General features: G+C 41.7%; 1 protein-coding gene across 2 annotated transcripts in view; it reads left to right on the top strand.

Moving 5' to 3' along the window:
• Positions 1–19,090, top strand: part of GRK5 (G protein-coupled receptor kinase 5) — a 201,563-nt gene that overhangs the window by 113,727 nt on the left and 68,746 nt on the right. For both annotated transcript variants that reach the window (XM_048505125.1, XM_048505124.1), the window contains exon 4: positions 6,950–7,027. In XM_048505125.1, the coding sequence (XP_048361082.1) occupies positions 6,950–7,027 (78 nt within the window). The remainder of the gene's footprint in view (positions 1–6,949; positions 7,028–19,090) is intronic.

Genomic DNA, 19,090 nt, shown 5'->3' with positions numbered 1-19,090 from the left:
CCAAAATGAGAGGGGACAGCAGCATAGCAATATTGCTGCATCCTGACTACCACCATCACCACTGGATGACAAACAAGGCGAGGATTTAGAGCTTGGGTCTTTAGGCTTTGTATAGAGTGACCACTTTCACAAATCAATATGCAGTATTTCCACAATGCACAATGAGTGAGTCCAAGTTTAGTCTGTTTAATTTAAAAGCCTATGGTCTTCTGGTGCAAATACAGTTAAGAACTGTCTGCAAGGATTGATTGAAGTAACTGATTTATTCCTATTAAAATGTTTTCTGGAACTTGTTCCGCACGCTTTCTTTCTTAACAGTGTGTCATATATTTTTGCATTCTGATTGTGCTACCACTGGAGTCCAGAGTACATCATTATGCATGGGTGCCACATTGTAGGAGTGTGGTATTGCTTGGTGACAGTTCGTTTAAGATTATGTGAAATGCAGACTTTGCATGTCTGATGTTCTGATAATGCCTGAGAACAGAAACTCTGCTGGTTTTATGCCCCATACAAGGGGCTGCAGAAATGTGTGCCTCCCTTGCTTCTGTGGTCAAGACAGGAAACCATAGAACTGTCGTATCTGTAATAATGTTACATCTCTGGGCTGTTATAAGCCTCAGTGAACTCACCTTGCTGGATCTGGTCAGCCCCACCCATCTCTTTAATGCTTAGCAGCATCTCTGTTGTTATCTTGAAGTGGTTTTCATTTAGATAGTGTTCAGTGAAGTTCAGTAATGTTTTATATTGGTTAACTGCAGTGAAAATTGCACAGTTTGTTAGCTTTGCAGTTGAGATTTAATGTTTTGGACTTGGTGTTGTTCTGAAACAAATCCCACAACATTTAGCAAAGTCTGCTTCCTAATTTGTATTGCTTCCAGTTGCAGTTTAAGGGCAGAATCTGCAGTCTACCATCAAGCAGAATGCTGAGCTAAAAATGAAATCTACAATTCAATTTAGACTGACATTAACTGCAATTAATCAGGCTTAACCAAGAAGCATTCAATAATGGTGTGTTCTTAGTGATATCTTCCTTCAGCGTCTTGTCTGTGTTAAGAAAAACCTTTTGTTTAAAAATTTAAGTTTAGAAATACAAAGAAATTAATTGTAAAATAAAAGACTGGCATGCATATCCCAACAAGACAGAAGTGCTACTGGTGACTGGAAGGTCTAACCCAGGACTAAATGGGATTGTACCAGGGTTGCTACCTCCTCTTGTTGTCCGCTGCCACTCCAAGCAGCACTAGGATAATTTTTTTAAAAAGTTTGCATTGCTTATTCTTTGAACCCCAAAAGTGATGTCAGGTAGCTGTAGGAATTGCTGGAAACATGGAGTTTTCAGCAATACCTAGAGCTACCTGATGTAGCTTTGAGGTTTCCCCTGGAAGTGATGTCACAGCACACATGACATCACTTACATCCATGGACCTCAAGCCCCTGCCAGTTGTCAGACACAATTAGACAACCCTAGTCTGCACTCCCCTTGAAGTAACAGGTCTGTAGCTTAAGGATAAAGTAGGTGGCAGCCGTGGTCAGGAGAACATTTTATCAGTTTCAGCTTGTTAGCCAGTTGGTGCCTTTCATTGTAATGTGTGCCCTGGTTATATTTATATTAGATTGCACTCAGTGTGTGGCTGCCCTTGAAACATGTTCAGGCGCTTCAAATGGTGCAAATTGCAGCAGCCAGCATGCTCACTGTGGGTTCTAGGGACCATATCACTCTGGTTCTGGCCCATCTACACTGACTCCCAATCTGTTTCCAGGCACAACTCAAGGTGCTGGAGTTGACCCTTAAATCTCTACGTGGCTTAGGATCAGCATACGTGAATAACAGCCTTATATACCTGTCTGACTGCTATGGTCATCTTCCAGAGTTCTATTTCAGGTGCCCCCACCTTCTGAGGTTAGGTGAGTGACAGACAATTTGAGAGAGGGTCTTCTTGCTCATGGCACCAAAACACTGGAAATCTTTCCCCAGGGGACTAATCTGTTCACTTCTGTTGCTGTCTACCACTAATCCCAGTTTATCTCCAGTTTTGTAACAGACGGGTCTCTTTTGTTAGGTTTGTAGAAAGATGTGTCTTGTCCACTCATGGTCCCAGTCTTCAAATTTAACTATCCACAAATGGGGCCATGTTGAGAATTAGATATATTAATGATAATAATCGGAGAACTACACAATAAACCTCATATAATATAATGCTTTGCCTTTATAGATAACCCCAACATGTGGAGAATTTTCTCATGGTGCTGTCAGGTAGTCATAATTTCAGGAAGCTCCAAGCAAAGGTAATTGTCTGCATGGCGGGTAGGCATGCTTTTTAGTTAAGAGCCAAAAATAGATCTATCTTTAAAGGGGAAGGAGATAGTGGCTATACATGCCCATGATCCTCAGCAGTGTTTCCAGCACTTCAGGAACTTGCCTCAGAAGTAGATTGCAGCTACTTGGATTCAGGGGGTGATGATAGATTCAAGCCATGCCTGTTGCCTTCTCCCATTCTGCTGGATCTCGGGACACTGCCAGTAGTTAAGTTGGTTTATTAGGCAGAAAGCCATAACAAGCAAAATGGCCTTGGCTGCCACTATTGGGTGCCTTCCTCTGAAATATCCTCTGTATGATGACTGGTAGAACTAGAAACTTCTGCTTCTACTAGCCACCATGCAAAGAATGTTTCAGGTGCCTTCCATGCCCAGGCAAATTCTCCAGTTCCTGTTATCAAATTGATAATGTGCTCCTGTTAGAATCACTGATGTCCTAAATGGATTCATGCACAAATACATAATTGTGCTATCTCTTTCTCCATTGAAGTTTCTATTGCAGGCATTCTTGGGTTCTTTAGAATCTTGAGAATAGGTAGTAAGTGCCACTTCAAAATGGCTGTCGTGGGGGGAAACTGTACAACTAACTTCAAAATGACTGACATTGGGACAATCTTAAAATGTTTGGAGATTCCAAGCCAATTGTTACTTGATGATAGAGCCAGCCATTTCTAAATGGTTACTCCCTACAAACGTAAAGATGATTCCTCATGGGAATACTTCTGAAGTACCTCCAATACTTTGCTTTGGGGTAGGAAAACAGCAAATATCATAATATCCGTGGACACCATTGTCCTAATGGAAAGATGTCATCGCAGGTGTTTTCCTTGGGAAGGATAACATTTTCACAAAACATAACCAGAAACCAAATAGACCCATATGGAATGCACAGAACTTCCACACAGACAACTCGCCTACGTTGCATTCAAATAGCAACCCTTCTCAGACAGTGCTTCCAGAGGGTGTCACCATTTCCAGGGATAGCTGAAAGGCATTTAGTCATGTGTCATGTCTTGGACCCAGGTGAACTTTTCCTCCTTCTCAACTTTGGGAAAGAGCCAGCACTGGCTAAGCATGGTAAAGATGAATGTTTAGCCTGGCTTAGATTTTATGAAATCCCATATAGATAGATTTTGCCACTAGGAACGTGGACACATTTAATGTGAAAGTGTTTCAGTGACCTGCAATCTGTTAAATAGTGAAACTGGCTGATAATGATTAGGTTATGAATTAATGTTGGAAATTGCATTCTGAATTACTTTGCTGTGAGACGTGATCAGTATTCTGTGAAGCTTTGTGTGGTGGTACAGTGCATGGGAAGTTAAATGCAAATATTTGAGCTTCGTTTTAAACATATTTTGTAATATCAATGGTCCTTTAATCTTGCTGCAGCCTGCCATCCTTTTTTTACAATGATCATAAATTGTGACAGCTGAGATAAGACTCCGAGTATTTTAAGTGTTTAAAATAGCTGTTTTATCCATGTGGTTTTATTATTCAGAATGGGTGCAGAAAAGTGATGTGGGAGGAGGGAACAATGCTTGTTAATATGCTATAAACATTCTTGACTGCTCACGCTTTCAAGAGGCAAAATGGCCTGTAGTCAGATATTATCTAAATGGCCAGGAAATTGGATGAAAGAACTCTGCAGAATCCTCTGTATTCATTTTTTGCTTGTATATGACTGGTTCCTCCCCATAGACTTCTGGCACAGGAAAGGTAGCAGTCATGCATTTTAAACATCTGTGAGCTTCTCTTCTGAAGTATGCCTGTCCTGAAGTTTATTTCATAGACTGCTTCCACACAACAGCAATTCTCTGTGTGGACTTCATTGCCAATGTGTCGAAAGGCCAGAACCCCTCCCCCTGGCTCCAACTTCCCTGCTGCCACTCACCCTCCCAGGGAAACCAGGGCCCACTGCCACTCACCATCAGGAGGCCAGCTACCTGACCAGGATCCAGCCATGCTGGCATCGACTGAGGAGACACTGGAGGCAAGGCCTAAGATATAGGCTGTACCATTTGGCTCCCTGGCAGAACCATGTCCTTCCATTTGTTCGGCCACCTGTCCAGGCCTCACTGAAGCAAGAGGGCTTCATGCCCCACAGGGCTTTTGACACCCCCAATTCCAAGCCCAAGCAGGGAGGCTCATAAGGAGACCTTGCTAGAAGGGAATGTGGGGCAGAGCACAGGGAGATCAGTCCGGGCTGTATAGGACCCTGAAATCCTGGGCCAGGGAGGATCAAGTGGGGGATGCTCCTCTCTCTGCTGCTCACTCTACCAGGAAGTTCCAGACAGGGTAGGGAACACCCCACCAGGAGGTAGAGGAACATTCTATATACCTAAGGCTTATCAAGTGGTAGAACAGCCTGATCCTTCCCCACTCCAGCATTGGCAACGCAGTAGCAACATCAGGCTCTCCTTTCTGGGCATGTCACTGGACCCGTCCCCACTAGGGTGGTCAACCTCCAGGTGGAATCTGGATATCTTCCATGTTTACAATAGATCACTAGACTGTAGAAAATCAGATCTCTTGGAGGAAATGACTCCTTTGGATGGTGAACTCTATGGTATTGTAGCCTGCTGAAGTTCCTGCCCTTGCTAGGCTCTACCCCGCAAAATCGCCAAATATTTCCCAACCCAGAGCTGGCAACCCTGCTCTCTACACAATGTGAATTCAAAGGCATTCATCATGACAGTGGAACATCCACAGAGTAATTTTCAAAGTTGTCTTGCTTGCACTTTTGTGGCCCACAAACACCATTTCTTCCTGCCACTAGAAAGTTTTAAGGTAACAACAGCTAATATTTGGATCATTTGTGCCTTTTCAAGGTGGTTCAAATGGTGATAGTACCTCCTCAGTTTTACTAAGATAAAATGCTTTTAGGATCAAATCAAGAAAGTAAAAAAGATGCAAGGTGACTGGTGATTGCTGTACTGTCATGGTTTCACTGTGTGTTTCACTGTTTAAGCTTCAGCAGGAGGATCGGAGTTCTTTTTACTGAACATTCCTGCAGCCATTGCTTTTATTATTGCCATGTCTTTTTTCCCTGTACTATGGCTAATAACTGTTCTGGAGGAAGGGATTTCTGTTAGTGAAATGGCAGAGAAACAGATGAAGTACTCATTTTTCCAGCCAGACCACTGTCCTCAATCCAGACTGGGCTTCTGGTGGCTAGGAGTTCCAACCATGGATCTCCCACATAATATGCAGCTTGGCCCAAGTTGAAACCTGCTCATCAAGAACATGTATTCACATATGTCATCCTGAAATTGCTCTTTATGGATCAACACAGTTATGATCCCATCATTTCTGTCTCAACCAACATGCTATGTTTTTGAAACAGATTAGGATTATAAAGTTAGGTGGCTGAGTTAATCTGCAAAAAAAATTCCCAAAAAATAAAAATCATATAATCCCATTTTTTAAGGAACAACTGAACTATTACCAAAAAAAGTGTGCAAACTTCAACTTCTCAAGAATTCTTCGTTAAGCTGGATGAAAAGACATTTTGTGCTGGAGCTAATTAGAGAAGGACTTGGAAACAAAACTTCCAGTCTCATGGTGCTGACATCTGTGGTGTGGCCACACGTAGAATTCTGTGTACAGTTCTGGTCACCGCATCTCAAAAAGAATATTGTAGCTCTGGAAGAGGTGCAGAAAAGGCCAATCAAAACAATCAAGGTGGCTTGGAGACCTAACCTATGAGGAAAAGCTAAAGCGTTTGTAGATTTTTAAGTTAAGAGAAAAGATGACTAAGGGTGACATCATATAGGTTTACGAGATGAGGCATGGGGTAGAGAAATGAGTACAGAGAACTTTTCTTCTTCTCCCTAAATACCAAATGAAGACACCAAATGAAGTTGATGGAAGAATATTCAGGAAAGATAAAAGGAAGAACACTTCCACTCAAAAAGAGATCTTGTTCAGAGCACAAATCCTTTTTCATGACAAGCAAATTCAGCCTTTTTGACCGGTTAAAGCCATAGTTTCCCATTGCTGAAGATGGTTGAATGGTATGTATAATCTGCGGTTGGATTGCTCTAGGCCACATTAGAGACTTTTCTATCGTAGCTTATGACTTGAAAACTAGTACCATAAAAAGTGGTTTTATGAGATTCTGCAAATCTTCCGCCATGTAGACTTGCCACCATTCCAACCCTTTTTCTGCTACGTGGTCTGCCAAATGATGGGTATGTACATAATATGGCTTCCTAATGAATGAATCCACAAGGGAAGGCCTGTGACTTAGTGGCAGAGTCTTCTTGGCAGGCAGAATGTCCCTGGTCTAGTCCTCAGGATCGTCAGTTGAAAGGATCGAAGTGGTAAGTGATGTGAAAGGCCTCTACCTGAGACCCAGGGGAGCTGCTGCCAGTCTGAGTAGACAGATCAAGGGTCTGATTTAGTATGAAGCGGTTTCATGTGTACATTGTATGTATACACAGCTGTAAAAGAGAGCACGTGGAAAGAGCTTGCTCATATTTGCGTATTACAAAACTTAACTGATCTGGGATCAGATCACACAAAGTTCTGATGTTTATTTTTTTAAGAAGTTAAGCATTGTGCAAAATAAGGCTCCAGCCTATGGCCATGATTTGACATAAAGCGCATTTTAAATTTTCTTTTGCAGGCAGAATATGAAGTTACTCCGGATGAAAAACTGGGAGAGAAAGGAAAAGAAATTGTGATGAAATACCTCATCCCAGAGGTAAGAAATGCTTACTAAGTAGTGCTAAAGAAAAGCAGGAGGAAAGCTGTAACCAGCATCTAGGTATCTGTATAGCAGATTATTTACGTGAAGGAACAAAACTGATCTGTAGGTTTTAACAAGATCATGTGGTACAGACATCCTGGGATGATAACACCTCAGGTAGGAGCTCCATGGTTGAAATGTTGAAATATACTGCTGATGGAATATTAGCATGTTAGGAAGAAGAATGGTAGAATGGTGGCCTTTTCCCTGGTGCACTAGTTCTCTGTTTGCAGAGTGTTTTATATCAGCCCCCAGTTTCCTGTCCTGCTTTAAAACATGACTGCTGTTAAAATCCATCCATACAACTGTTAAACAGAACAATTATGCTGTGGTGGTACACTTAATGGTACCCTAACTCTCCAAAGAAAGACCAAAGGAAATCCAAAGTCGCACAAGCCAGCAATAATTAGGAATAGGCTCGTCTTCAGGTGCATAATTATTCTTAATAAATAAGTCAAGTTCTCTAAGCTGGACTTGTCTCTTGTCTCTTCAGATTCAAAGCAGCTGACAATGAAACACCAAGTAGTAAAGACCCAGAACAGTCCTGTTAACAAGATTTAAAGTAAAAGAGAGGATAGGGCATGTAGACAGTCACAGTACCCCAGAAACTATATGTTCATACTGTATCTTAATATTGTTTTGTACCATTTCGATTTTTGGATATTTAATCTGCTGATGCTTCCTTCTCATATTGCTGTATTTCCTGCTGAACAGATGGGCAGTGCTCTGCACTTTGTGAATGAAAAGGCCTTCGTTCAACAAGATACATTTTGTTTGTTTACCTATTTGGAATGCTTATATTCCACCTTTCTATTTTGTTTATAAGTGCAGCACCCATGATAAGAAATAAACCCCCACAAATACAGCACAATTAAAAGAGATTAAAAATCCAAGTCAGAGCACACAATAGCATGCACCATAGGCATAGCCAAAAAAGCATAAAAACCACCACAATAACAAAAGCTAACAGAAATAGTAAAAAGTAGCAGCATAAAAATGGATTTGCCTGACCCACAATGCTTTCTGAAATAACATTGTTTTAATCAAAGTCAGAAGGGAGGAAACCAGGCATACTTCCAGGTCATTAAGTTTCATTTTGAACCCATTATTAACAACTGATAAGTCCAACTTAACTTACTTGTCTTACTGTAATCAGCACAGGCATGCAGAACTGGGTCCCAGAAGAATGTCTTAGCTCACAGGTGTCAAACTTGCATCCCTCCAGATGTTCTTCCCATCATCCCCTGCCAGCATCATGCTGGCAGGGGATGATGGGAACTGTAGTCCATAACATCTGGAGGGCCGCAAGTTTGACACCTATGTTTAGCTAATGGACAGATTTTGTATCAAGAACCAGTATGTCTCCCACTGGACTCAGAAAAAAATGGTTAACAGTCTCATCCTGAAGTCATATGTCCCCCATGGCAAATTCCATAAAGACCTGCTCCAAGAAAACACAACCCTGACCTCAATAGGCTGTTCATCTAATCCTAGATTGTGTCTCTTGCTAACCAACAGGATCTGGATTCATTTTGAGTTTGTTTACTCAGGGCCTTCAATGATTCCAGATGAAGGTTTCCAAAACCAAATCAAAAGCTGTCATGCAAAAAGAAAGAAACTGACTTCTGTACTTGTAATTTACTCTAAAATAGATAGCAAAAGGAACAAGGATTATGGAGTTTAGTCTTCTTTCCCCGATATTTTTTTTATTTTTAATTGAAAAAGAATATTAAAAATTATCAAAACAAGCAAGAACAGCAGTCTTTCAATAATATTTTTTGGGTCCCATCCTATTATTAAAGTAATCACCTTCCTCCCAGCAAATGTAGTTTTACAGGGTCTATTGCTGCTGTTAAGAGCTTTGATAACGCTGATAGCTCTTTACTTCAAAAACTTCACAATCCAAAAGGCCTCTCAGATTGTTCTCCACAGAGAGATATCCTCCTCCTTTTCAGTGTGATCAGAACTTTTAACCAATCAGAATGTAGGGTTGCCTCAGTCAGTCAGGTGACTTCCCTGTTCCCAGACCTCTGTGGCTCATTCTGGATTGTAAACAATAATGGCTCTTGACCTTTTCTTTTCAAAATACCATTTTTTTCTGCAGTCCATCACAGCTGCATTCATGCCTCTCAAACAGATGCAGCTTATTTGCAATGGCCATAAACTTGGTTCATTGCTGGTTTTGCATGTTTCCCCTCACCCACAGTAACCTTGGGCACTCACATGGGCACTTACCACATGGGGGGTGAGCAAGCACAAGTGTGCAAGTGCATTATGCTTGACTTTGCCATAAGCCATGAGTAGACCTGCCCTCTCATCTGATAGACTTGGTCTTCCCCAAACAGCCTGATTTTATACCTTGGGAAAGTGGAGAAGGAACAAGAATGGAGACCTGTTCACATGTATCATGTGCCATCAAGTTGCTTCTGACTTATGAATCCACTAGCAATGACACCCGGTGTGCAAAAAAATACAATGATCTCTAGAAAACTACAGCACAGTTAGTTGATGCAACACATCTTGAATTTCAGGATACCATGAGAGGTAAGGTGGAGGAGGGAGAGTAAACGGTCTTGAAAGTATGAGACTAAACATTAATTAGGTCTATGGCAGTCCTCAGCAAACTTGTTTTCTGGTGATTTTTGTAAAGCTTTATATGCTCAGGTCATTTATTGTCAATTATCTTTCTTTATATGACCTCATGGTTGGTATCACTTGTACATATGAAGAAAAAATAGTGGATGTACATGCACAGAAAAATTAAAATGAGGATTCTGCCCAACATGATCATGTTGAAAGAAGAACCAGGAGTAGTAGGAAAGAGAATGCCAGTGGCTGAGCACATACAATCAGTAGCCGAGAACCAAAGCATAGCAATAATAGATCTCCTTTTGTAACACTCCATTCCTTGGAAGACAAATGTACTGTTACTCACCACACAGCTTTGAATTTTCTGGAGGATCTTGACTTTTTCTCAACAAGTAGTTTCTGAAAGTTGGTATTAAGTGGAATAGAGCTTGCTGTAGTGAAGGTGCCATCCCAGTTATCCCAAACAATTAAGTTTGCTATGAGCTTGTTCCTCCCCAGTCCCACATTCAAATTGATAATTCTAAAATTGACTTGCTTAGCTGTCTTTGACCAAAAATTCTCAAAGATCCTATCAAGTGGGTGATGCCAGACTTGCATTGATCATATCTCCACCATAGTTTTTAAAAGTAGATTCAGTGTTAAGGATCTCCCCCCCCCCAAAAAAAAAAGAGGAGGAGGAGGAGCAGCAGAAGCAGAAGCAGCAGCAGAAGCAGCAGCAGAAGAAGCAGAAACAGAAGCAGCAGAAGCAGCAGGAGGAGGAGGAGGAGGAGGAGGAGGAGGAGGAGAAGGAGAAGGAGAAGGAGAAGGAGAAGGAGAAGGAGAAGGAGAAGAAGAAGAAGAAGAAGAAGAAGAAGAAGAAGAAGAAGATAAAGAAGAAGAAGGAAGAAGAAGAAGAAGAAAGAAGAAAGAAGAAGGAATTGGTTCTGTTGAAATTAAGCATGTATGTGGTTCATGGATGGTTGTACAATAAAACAAATAAGAGTATTTCCATTTTTTTTACAGTTAAATTTTAATTATACTTCCTGAATTGATCAAAGGAAATACTGGGAATTCAGTGAATGAGGCAACATCTCATTTGCTGGCCCAGATTTTCTAATAAAGCACTCAGTGCCCTCCTCAGATTTGGTGGGATTAGACCCAAACAGGAAACATCTGGCACAAAAAAAGAATCAAACAGAAACTTGTTTTATAATTAGTTGTAAGCAAGGATTCCTTTGATCAGCATGTAGATATTTCTTCCAGTGCTTAAATGGTGCTGGGTAGGTTGTTTCCAAGCCAAATTGACACAAGGATACTGTGGATTGGTGAATAGTTTTGAAATATTTTAAATAAATAATCTATCTTGCTGGTTTAATCTCATCTTCAAGGAACAATATTTCCTTGTTCTTGAACTGTTGCTTTATGTCAAGATTGTATTCTGTCCTGTAGAAGGATCATATTGAAACTGAAGCCTCCCAGCCAACATACGGCACTGTGGCTCAGCAACCACAGGTTGCTTTTGACGGTTCTCTTCCCTTAGGACTGAGCCAGTTTCTTGTTATTTTTGCAGCATGGGGGAAGAGGATAAATATTAGTAAACCCTTTCCTTTGTGGGCAGCAGTCATTGTGTTGGCTTCATTCAGGATTAAGGGTCATTACTCTTGGGTAAGCTCAAGCACTAACAGCTGTTTGGGGAGTGAGACAGCATCTGTGTGAACCTCTGTTTCTGATCATTGAGACTGGTTTTGGAAGCATATGTGTTAAGGTGTATCCACTAGATGGCATTCCTAGCAGAGCATAGGATCCAACAGATGTGCATAAGCTGCAGTGTCAGGGAATAAAGACTGTCTTGACTTTTTGTTAATTCACTAACTGCTTTTAGCCTCCTTGAAGAAGTCTCTGGCAATAAACACTGGGCTTTGGGAGTATGAATTCTCCTCAGTTTTCAGCTTCCTGAAGTTTCTGAAAGGATTCCATGGTCAGTGCTTAGATTCTTTTGCAACTGAAACATGTTTGACCCTGGAAACAATGTGTTACTTTTTAAAATGTCCCATTTAAATTTTAAATGATACAGTATGTTTTGGCAAGAGAAAAGGCAGATTTTTGCTTTGTTTTGTTTAGTCAACAGTTTTCCTACCATAAATTTTTCATTGGTTTACGTTTTCCCTCAGGGAGTTCTTTGGAACCTGTTTTCACTTATTTAGTCTGGCTAATGTCAAATGTTGGGGGATGTGATACCACTGCTCTGCATTGCCACTACCCATTCATTATGAGTCCCAAAGGCAAAACTGTTGAGTTTTGTTTTACCAAGGTGGCATTTGACTTCATAGTTGCAACTTGCAACTGTAAGGGATGAGGGATGCTGGCTGAATAGTAGAAGGTACTATGAACAGATGGGCTGCTTTTCCCTATTCCTTTGCCACAGGCACACACTTTTCTCCTTATGCTGTAGTTTACTTAGCTGGGTTTCGCTTGAACTTTGATAGCATTCCAATGAACTAAATGCTGTCATGGAGACAAAAAAAGCAGGTAGACATCACTTGAGTAGGCACTGGCAGGCACTGAATCCATCTCTGACATATCACTGAGCCTCAAAGAAACAGTGTATTTTTCACATTTACAAATATAATGCCTTCTGTACATATCATAGAACAAGTTGGTAAGCTGCTGAACTGGTAGAGTAGACTATTCCAACATAACGTTTAGGTGGAGATGACTTTTTTGAATGTTTTTCCATAGAAGGGGTAAAAACTCAGCAACTACTTTAGCAAGGAGAGGTTCTAGTCTAACCATCCCTACTTTTTCCATTTGTGGCAATATTTTTACATATCTTTTTTATTCAATATATGACTCCCCACCTGTGTTTTGGAACTACATTAGACCAGGTCCCCTTCCACAGAATGGTCTATTATTGCTTCAGAAAGGACCACAGTTTCTAAATGTGGTTGCATATTCTGTAGCTAGGCTTGCTAATTCTACATGGAGCTAGGAGAGTTCCTGCATTTACTGCTGACTCCAGACTCTATGGATCAGGTCCGCTGGAGGAAATGGCTGGTTTGAGGGCGGCATAATAGCCTGATGAGGACCCCCCTCCTCCTCAAACCTACTTTCTCCAGGTCCCATCCCCAAATCTCCAAAAATCTCCCAACCTGGGGTTGGTAACCCTATCTGTGGCTGTGAAAATACGATGCTGTTTGAATGGTCACTTCAGCAAGAGATGCTTACAAGCAAATTTCCATTTTCTGTGCAAATAACTTTTGAAACCTGGTTCTTCATAGCAAGACTTGGATATGTGAATGCGTTGTATACGCATATCATGACTGTATCCTGGATGTTGAGGCCTATTTCTGCTGTCCTAGTTCTTACCACTGTGCACATTCTGTCTGGTTGCTTGAACATCTGTAAATGACACTACTCTGAACACCATCGACAACCCTAAACAGACTTTTTAATGTGAATCTGCAACATGATGATTTTTTAAAAAAAATAATTCCTTGTGCTCAAAGTTCACTGCAAATATTTGGTTCAGATCTGCGGTCATGTAGTAACAACACTGATGTTCTCTTAAACAGTAACCCAGCTGCTTCATGTAATGGATGGTCTTCCTTTAGAAGTTCTCTGGGCAATAAAAGCAAACTTCACTTAGGTCAAACTTTTTTCATGCTTGTACACACTCTCATGTTCAGACTATTATCAGATTTCCTTAATAGGCTTATCAACCCAGAATCAATCTGAAAAACAATTTCACTCGGTATTTTTGGGAAGGCACATAAGTCCTCTGTGATGCACTTGGAAGCTCATGCTTGTATAAATAACCCTCCTTTGAAAAACTCCTTTGAAAATGCACTGCCACAGTGTATTTGAGCTATCATTCTAGTTCACTGAAAAAAAGAACAGTTTGAATTATCCTGATGGCAAGGTAAATCACTGGATTTGTCCTACAGAGAAGACTGAAAGCTTTGCAACAGTTGGCCAAAAAAGCATTCCTTCACCTGAAGTCATTAATGGAACCAAACTGCAGTGCCTCCTGGAATGATTTCCAGGATTACCTGTTTTTCATAAACGCTGTTACAAAAAATGAGGAAGGCTGCAAAAGATATATACGCTGAGTCATTGTATGAAATCTGCAGGAAGGGAGGATGTGCATGCTCAGATTTGTAATACTTCATACATAAATTTTACAGTTACAAAACCTTGTCAGATACAGGCTAAAGTTTGATTTATGTCAGTGAATGAGAGTTCCCAACATATAGTGCAAGAAAGATATGTGATTAAAATATTAGATAACAGCGGGCTGCTCTTTAAAAATTCACTTTGATGCCGACTCGGTATAAAATTGTTAGATTCAAGTCCAGTAGCACTTTAAAAACCAGCAAGATTTTGGGGCTATAAGCTTTCAACAGTTAAAACTCCCTTTATCAAGCACTCGATGAAGGGATCATTGACTCTGAAAAGTTTATACTTCCCAAAACCTTGTTGGTCTGTAAGAGGCTACTGTGCTCAAATCTAACTGTTCTACAGGAGACCAACATCATGCAGTGGCGTAGGGAGAGGGAAATGGCACCCTGGGCAAAACGGTGCCCTGGCCCTGCTCCCCATGGCACCCCCCGCAGGCTCCCCATGGGTCCTGCCCCCCCTCACACCCCCACTTACCTTAGTTCAGCTGGTCGCTCTTTGCAGCCAGCTGAACTCCAGGCTGCTCCAGGCAGCCTTCCCTGTGCGCCCCTGTGGGGCCTTGGCCCCCACTTAGTTTAGCCGGTTGCTCTTTGCAGCCAGCTGAACTCCAGGCTGCTCTGAGCTTCTGCCAGGCCTGGCGGGGGAAGGGAGAGGGGTGTGGGGGGCGATTTTTCATCTCCATGTGACACCAATGGTGCGTGCCCAGGGTATGCCCCCCATACCATGGCAGCTACACCATGTTGGCAGCATGGCTTCCCTCTGAAACTACCTCAGTATAGAGTTCTTTTCCTGTTAGTAGTTCCTCTTCTTACATTGACTCCAGCAAGTCGTTGGATTTACAGATAACATTTTCAGATAACTATGAATGTAATGGTTTTGTTTTTGGATTGTTTCAATCATTGGGGATGTGCCATTGTTTGTTTCTGAGGAGAGATTTAGAAGCAAAAAGGACTTGGAAGAGGGCATAAAGCGCGCTCTATCACACATGGGTTGGGCCACTCTATTATTCTTATTTTACATTGAGAATCGGAAGGAAGGAAGGAAGGAAGGAAGGAAGGAAGGAAGGAAGGAAGGAAGGAAGGAAGGAAGGGAGGGAGGGAGGGAGGGAGGGAGGGAGGGAGGGAGGGAGGGAGGGAGTGTTGTGAAAATAACAATGAGTTAAAAGGAATGTGAAAAGCACTGAGAGACAGGACAGCACCAGAAGGTGATGTGGCTTGTGGATAAATTGACTTGAGTACCAGTTTGTGAAGTGGTGACACAGCAGATCCAAGGGAGAAAATATCAAAGGCATCCTTTTTCACTCATCAAGTCAGCAAGTACTTCACTGGTTTCAGATTTAGCTTCTAGTGTAGAATCAAATCTCAAAGAGGTACCTGACACATTTATAGCAAAAAAAGTGCCATTGTATTCTGTATTTCTGGTCTCTAGATTCCAAGGTTTCCCCAGGGCTATAAAGTGCTATGGGGTGCTTTGCCTATCATTTTTTAAAAACCAGTGTGATGTAGTGATTAAGAGCAGTGGACTCTAATCTGGAGAACCAGGTTGGATTCCCAGTCCTCCACATGAGCAGCAGACTCTAATCTGGGTGGAACTTAGTGTTTGTTCTCCTAAATTTGCCTATAGTATCTTCATCAAGCTCTGTCGAAAGTGACCTTGGGCTAGGTCACAGTTAAGAACATAAGAACATACAAGAATGTGCTTTCAGCTGACTGTGACCAGAGTCTCATCTAGGTCCAGCTCTCTTGCTATCTCGCGAGTGGAAAGTCCACCAGGTGCCTTTTGGGAGCTCACGCTGCAGGGATGTGAGCAAGGGCCTCTTCTCATGTGCTTGGTGTTGCTCCCGAGCACTTGGACTGTTAAGCACAATTGCAATCTCAGATCAAAGAGGATCAAGATTGGTAGCCATAAATCGACTTCTCCTCTAATAAATTCTGTTCAAGCCTCCTTTTAAAGTTTCTTTTTTCATCCAGGTTAGTGGCCATCACCACCTCCTGTGGCAGCATATTCCAAAACACCAATCACCACTGCCAGTGCAGGGTTAGCGTTTCCTTTTATTCGTTCTAATTCTTCCCCTAGCATTTTCAAAACTGAATGTCCCTCTGGTTCTAGGTGGATATTATTAGAGAAAGAGAGAAAAAATTTTCTCTCTCTGTCAACATTTTTTCTACTCCCATGCATAATTTATAGACTTCTATCATATCCCCCCTCAGATCGCCTCCTCTCCAAACCAAAGAGTTCCTAAACGCTGCAGCCTTTTCCTCATAAGGGAAGGTGCTCCCAGTCCCTCAAATCATCCTCGCTGCCCTTTCTCTGCACCTCTTTCTCTTTTCTATCTTCTTCAATATCCTTTTTGAGATGTGGCTACTCAGAACCTGAACACAAGTACTCTAAGTGGGCACAGTCGAATTCCATGGCTTTTATATATATGTAAGCGGGGCATGACAATCTTTGCAGTTTTATTACATCAATTCCTTTCCTAATTATCCCTAGCATAGAGTTTGCCTTTTTCACAGCTGCCATACATTGAGCTGGACATTCCCATGGAACTATCAACTAAGATTTCAAATCCCTTCCTGGTCTGTGACTGATAGCACTTCGACCTCTGCAGAATGTGTGAAAGTTTGGATTCTTTTTTGCCCCTATGTGCACTTTCACTTCAGGACATTTTGCTACATTGAACTCTAATTTTGCCATTTCTGTATGTCTACTCACCTAATTTATCAGAGGTCCGCTTTGGAGTTTCTTCCCCGCAATCCTTTGTGGTTCTCACCACCCTAGCATAATTTGGTAGTATCATCTGCAAACTTGGCCACCACGCTTACCTTACACCCCCTACTCTCTCCAGGTCATTTATGAATAGTTAAAGAGCATTGGTCCCAATACGCAATCCTTGGGGACAATTCCACTCCTCACATCTCTCCATTTTGTGAGAATTTCCCATTTGCATAACCCATCTCTCTTGCTTCCCTTGTTCCTCAATCCAGTTTTAATCCATAGGAGGACTTCCCCTCTTATTCCTTCTGATTAGCTGGAGAGTTTTCTCAATAGTCTCTGGTGAGGAATCTTTTGTCAAAAGCTCCTTTTGGAAATCCAAGTAGACAATGTCCACCAGGTTCACTCCCTCAAGTGTCCACATGCCTGTTTACACCCTCAAAGAACTCCTAGTAAGTTTGTAAGACAGGATTCTTGCTCTCCTGCAAAAGTTTACATGTTGACTCTTTCTCAGCAGGTCTTGCTTTTGTATTATTGCTTCTTTATATCATTTTATCTTTAATGACATTGTGATTCTACTAATTACCCTACTTGCAGGAACAGATGTTTCAAACTGACTGGCTCTTGTAATTTCCCTGGTCCCCCTAGATCCTTTTCTTTCTAAAGATTGGTCACAGTGATATTGGCCATCTTCCAGTGTCTCTCTCTATGGGATGGAGCCTCTGATTTCAAGGATAAGTTGCATATTAAAGTGAGTAGAAAGATCAGCAATTTCATGCTTGAGCTCTCTTAAGAACTCTTGGGTGAATGCAATCTGGGCCAGGGATTTGGTAGCATTTAGTTTATCAATGGGCTGCCAGAACTTCTTCCTTTCCCCAGTACCACTATCTTCGTTAGTCTCCTCGGATTCGCCTCCTAAGAAGCTTCTTGGTCTCAGGTGCAGGAATGTTCCTCACCTCCTCTTGGGTGAAGACAGATGCAAAGAATTCATTCAGCTTTTTCTGCAGAATCTCCCTGTCAATACTTTTAGCACACCCTTTGTTCCTTTGTCATCTAACTGTGGCCTCCACCGCTCTCGGCTTGTTGGAGCCTTCTGCCTTTTGATGTGTACTTGAAAAACTAGTTTTGTTGCTGGTTTCCTGATGTTCACAGCCATGCGTTCCTCAAGGAACTTTTTTTTTTAAGCCTCCTAAGCAGCTAACTTGCTTCTCTTTGCCACCATTTTGTGTTCTCTTCTGGTATTCCTTTTTACCAGTTAAGTTGGACTTCCATTTTCTAGAAAGACATCTTTTTTTTCCATACTTCCCTAACGTCCCTTTGTTAACCAAGTGGTGCCTTTCTTTTTGACCTGGCTGCCTTTCTAACCTGTGGAACACATTCCAGCTGAGCTTTTTAAGACTGTGTTTTTAAAATAACCCTCCAAGCATATCTTGGACATTTTTGACTTCCTCTTTGATTTTCCCTTTCAGCTTCCTCTTATGACTATGCACTATCCTCCCCTCTTCATCTTTGAGAAATTTCCCTTTCTGAAGGCAAATGTAACTACATTAGTAGTTGTCACTTGTTCGCATGCAGAGATTCTGAATCTGACAGCATTGTGGTCGCTGTTCCCTATCGGCTCAACAGCACTGACTTCCCGCACCAGGTCCTGGGTCCCACATAGAATTAGATCTAGGATCACATCTCCCCTGGTTGGTTCTACAACCATCTGCTCTAAGCCACAGTCATTTAGCATATCCAGGAATGTTCTCTCCTTACTATGACCTGAACATGATAATGATAATACTGATAACAATGATAATACTGACAAAATGTTCTCAGAACTCTCTCAACCCCATCTATTTCATAAGATGTCTGTTGTGGGGAAAGGGGGTTTATAAGCTGCTTTGAGTCTCCTTAGAGGCAGAGAAAAATGGGGTATAAAAACCAACTGTTGTTGTTGTTGTCGCTGTATACTTCTTGTCCTGGTGAAATGCCATCTCTGTTTTGACTGTTCAAAGCAAAATTGATTGGGAATATTTGAACTCAGCTGGGTGAATAGCAGAGCTGATGTGCATTTTTAGTGATATTAAGGTACTTTTTATAGATTCTGGAGAGAAATTACTGCCACAGCTGTATGGTCTGAATTCTAGTTGGTCATCCCTCATGAAAGCCAGTGGGGTGTAGTGGTTAAGAGCAGGGTGGATTCTAATCTGGAGAACCGGGTTTGATTTCCCACTCCTCCACCTGAGTGGCAGAAGCTTATCTGGTGAACCAGATGTGTTTCCGCACTCCTACATTCCTGCTGGGTTATCTTGGGCTAGTCACAGTTCTTTGGAATTCTCTCAGCCCCACATGTTTCACAGTTGTGGGGAGAGGAAGGGAAACGAACTTGTAAGCCACCTTGAATCTCCCTACAGGAGAGAAAGGTAGAGTATAAATCCAAACTACTACTATTCCTCTTCTCCTCCTTCTCCTCCTCCTAGGCAGGCATAAATGTGACCAGGATAAAAATGTCCCTGGATTCTCTGGTGAAGAAAGAGGGTTAGGAAACAGCATTGATTAGGTTTTTTTTTCTGTGAA

Source organism: Sphaerodactylus townsendi, linkage group LG08 (assembly GCF_021028975.2).
Source record: "Sphaerodactylus townsendi isolate TG3544 linkage group LG08, MPM_Stown_v2.3, whole genome shotgun sequence".
In the NCBI taxonomy this organism is placed as follows: Eukaryota; Metazoa; Chordata; class Lepidosauria; order Squamata; family Sphaerodactylidae; genus Sphaerodactylus; species Sphaerodactylus townsendi.
Note: the sequence above shows the minus strand (reverse complement) of the source record. Positions and strands in the feature narration are given on the sequence as shown.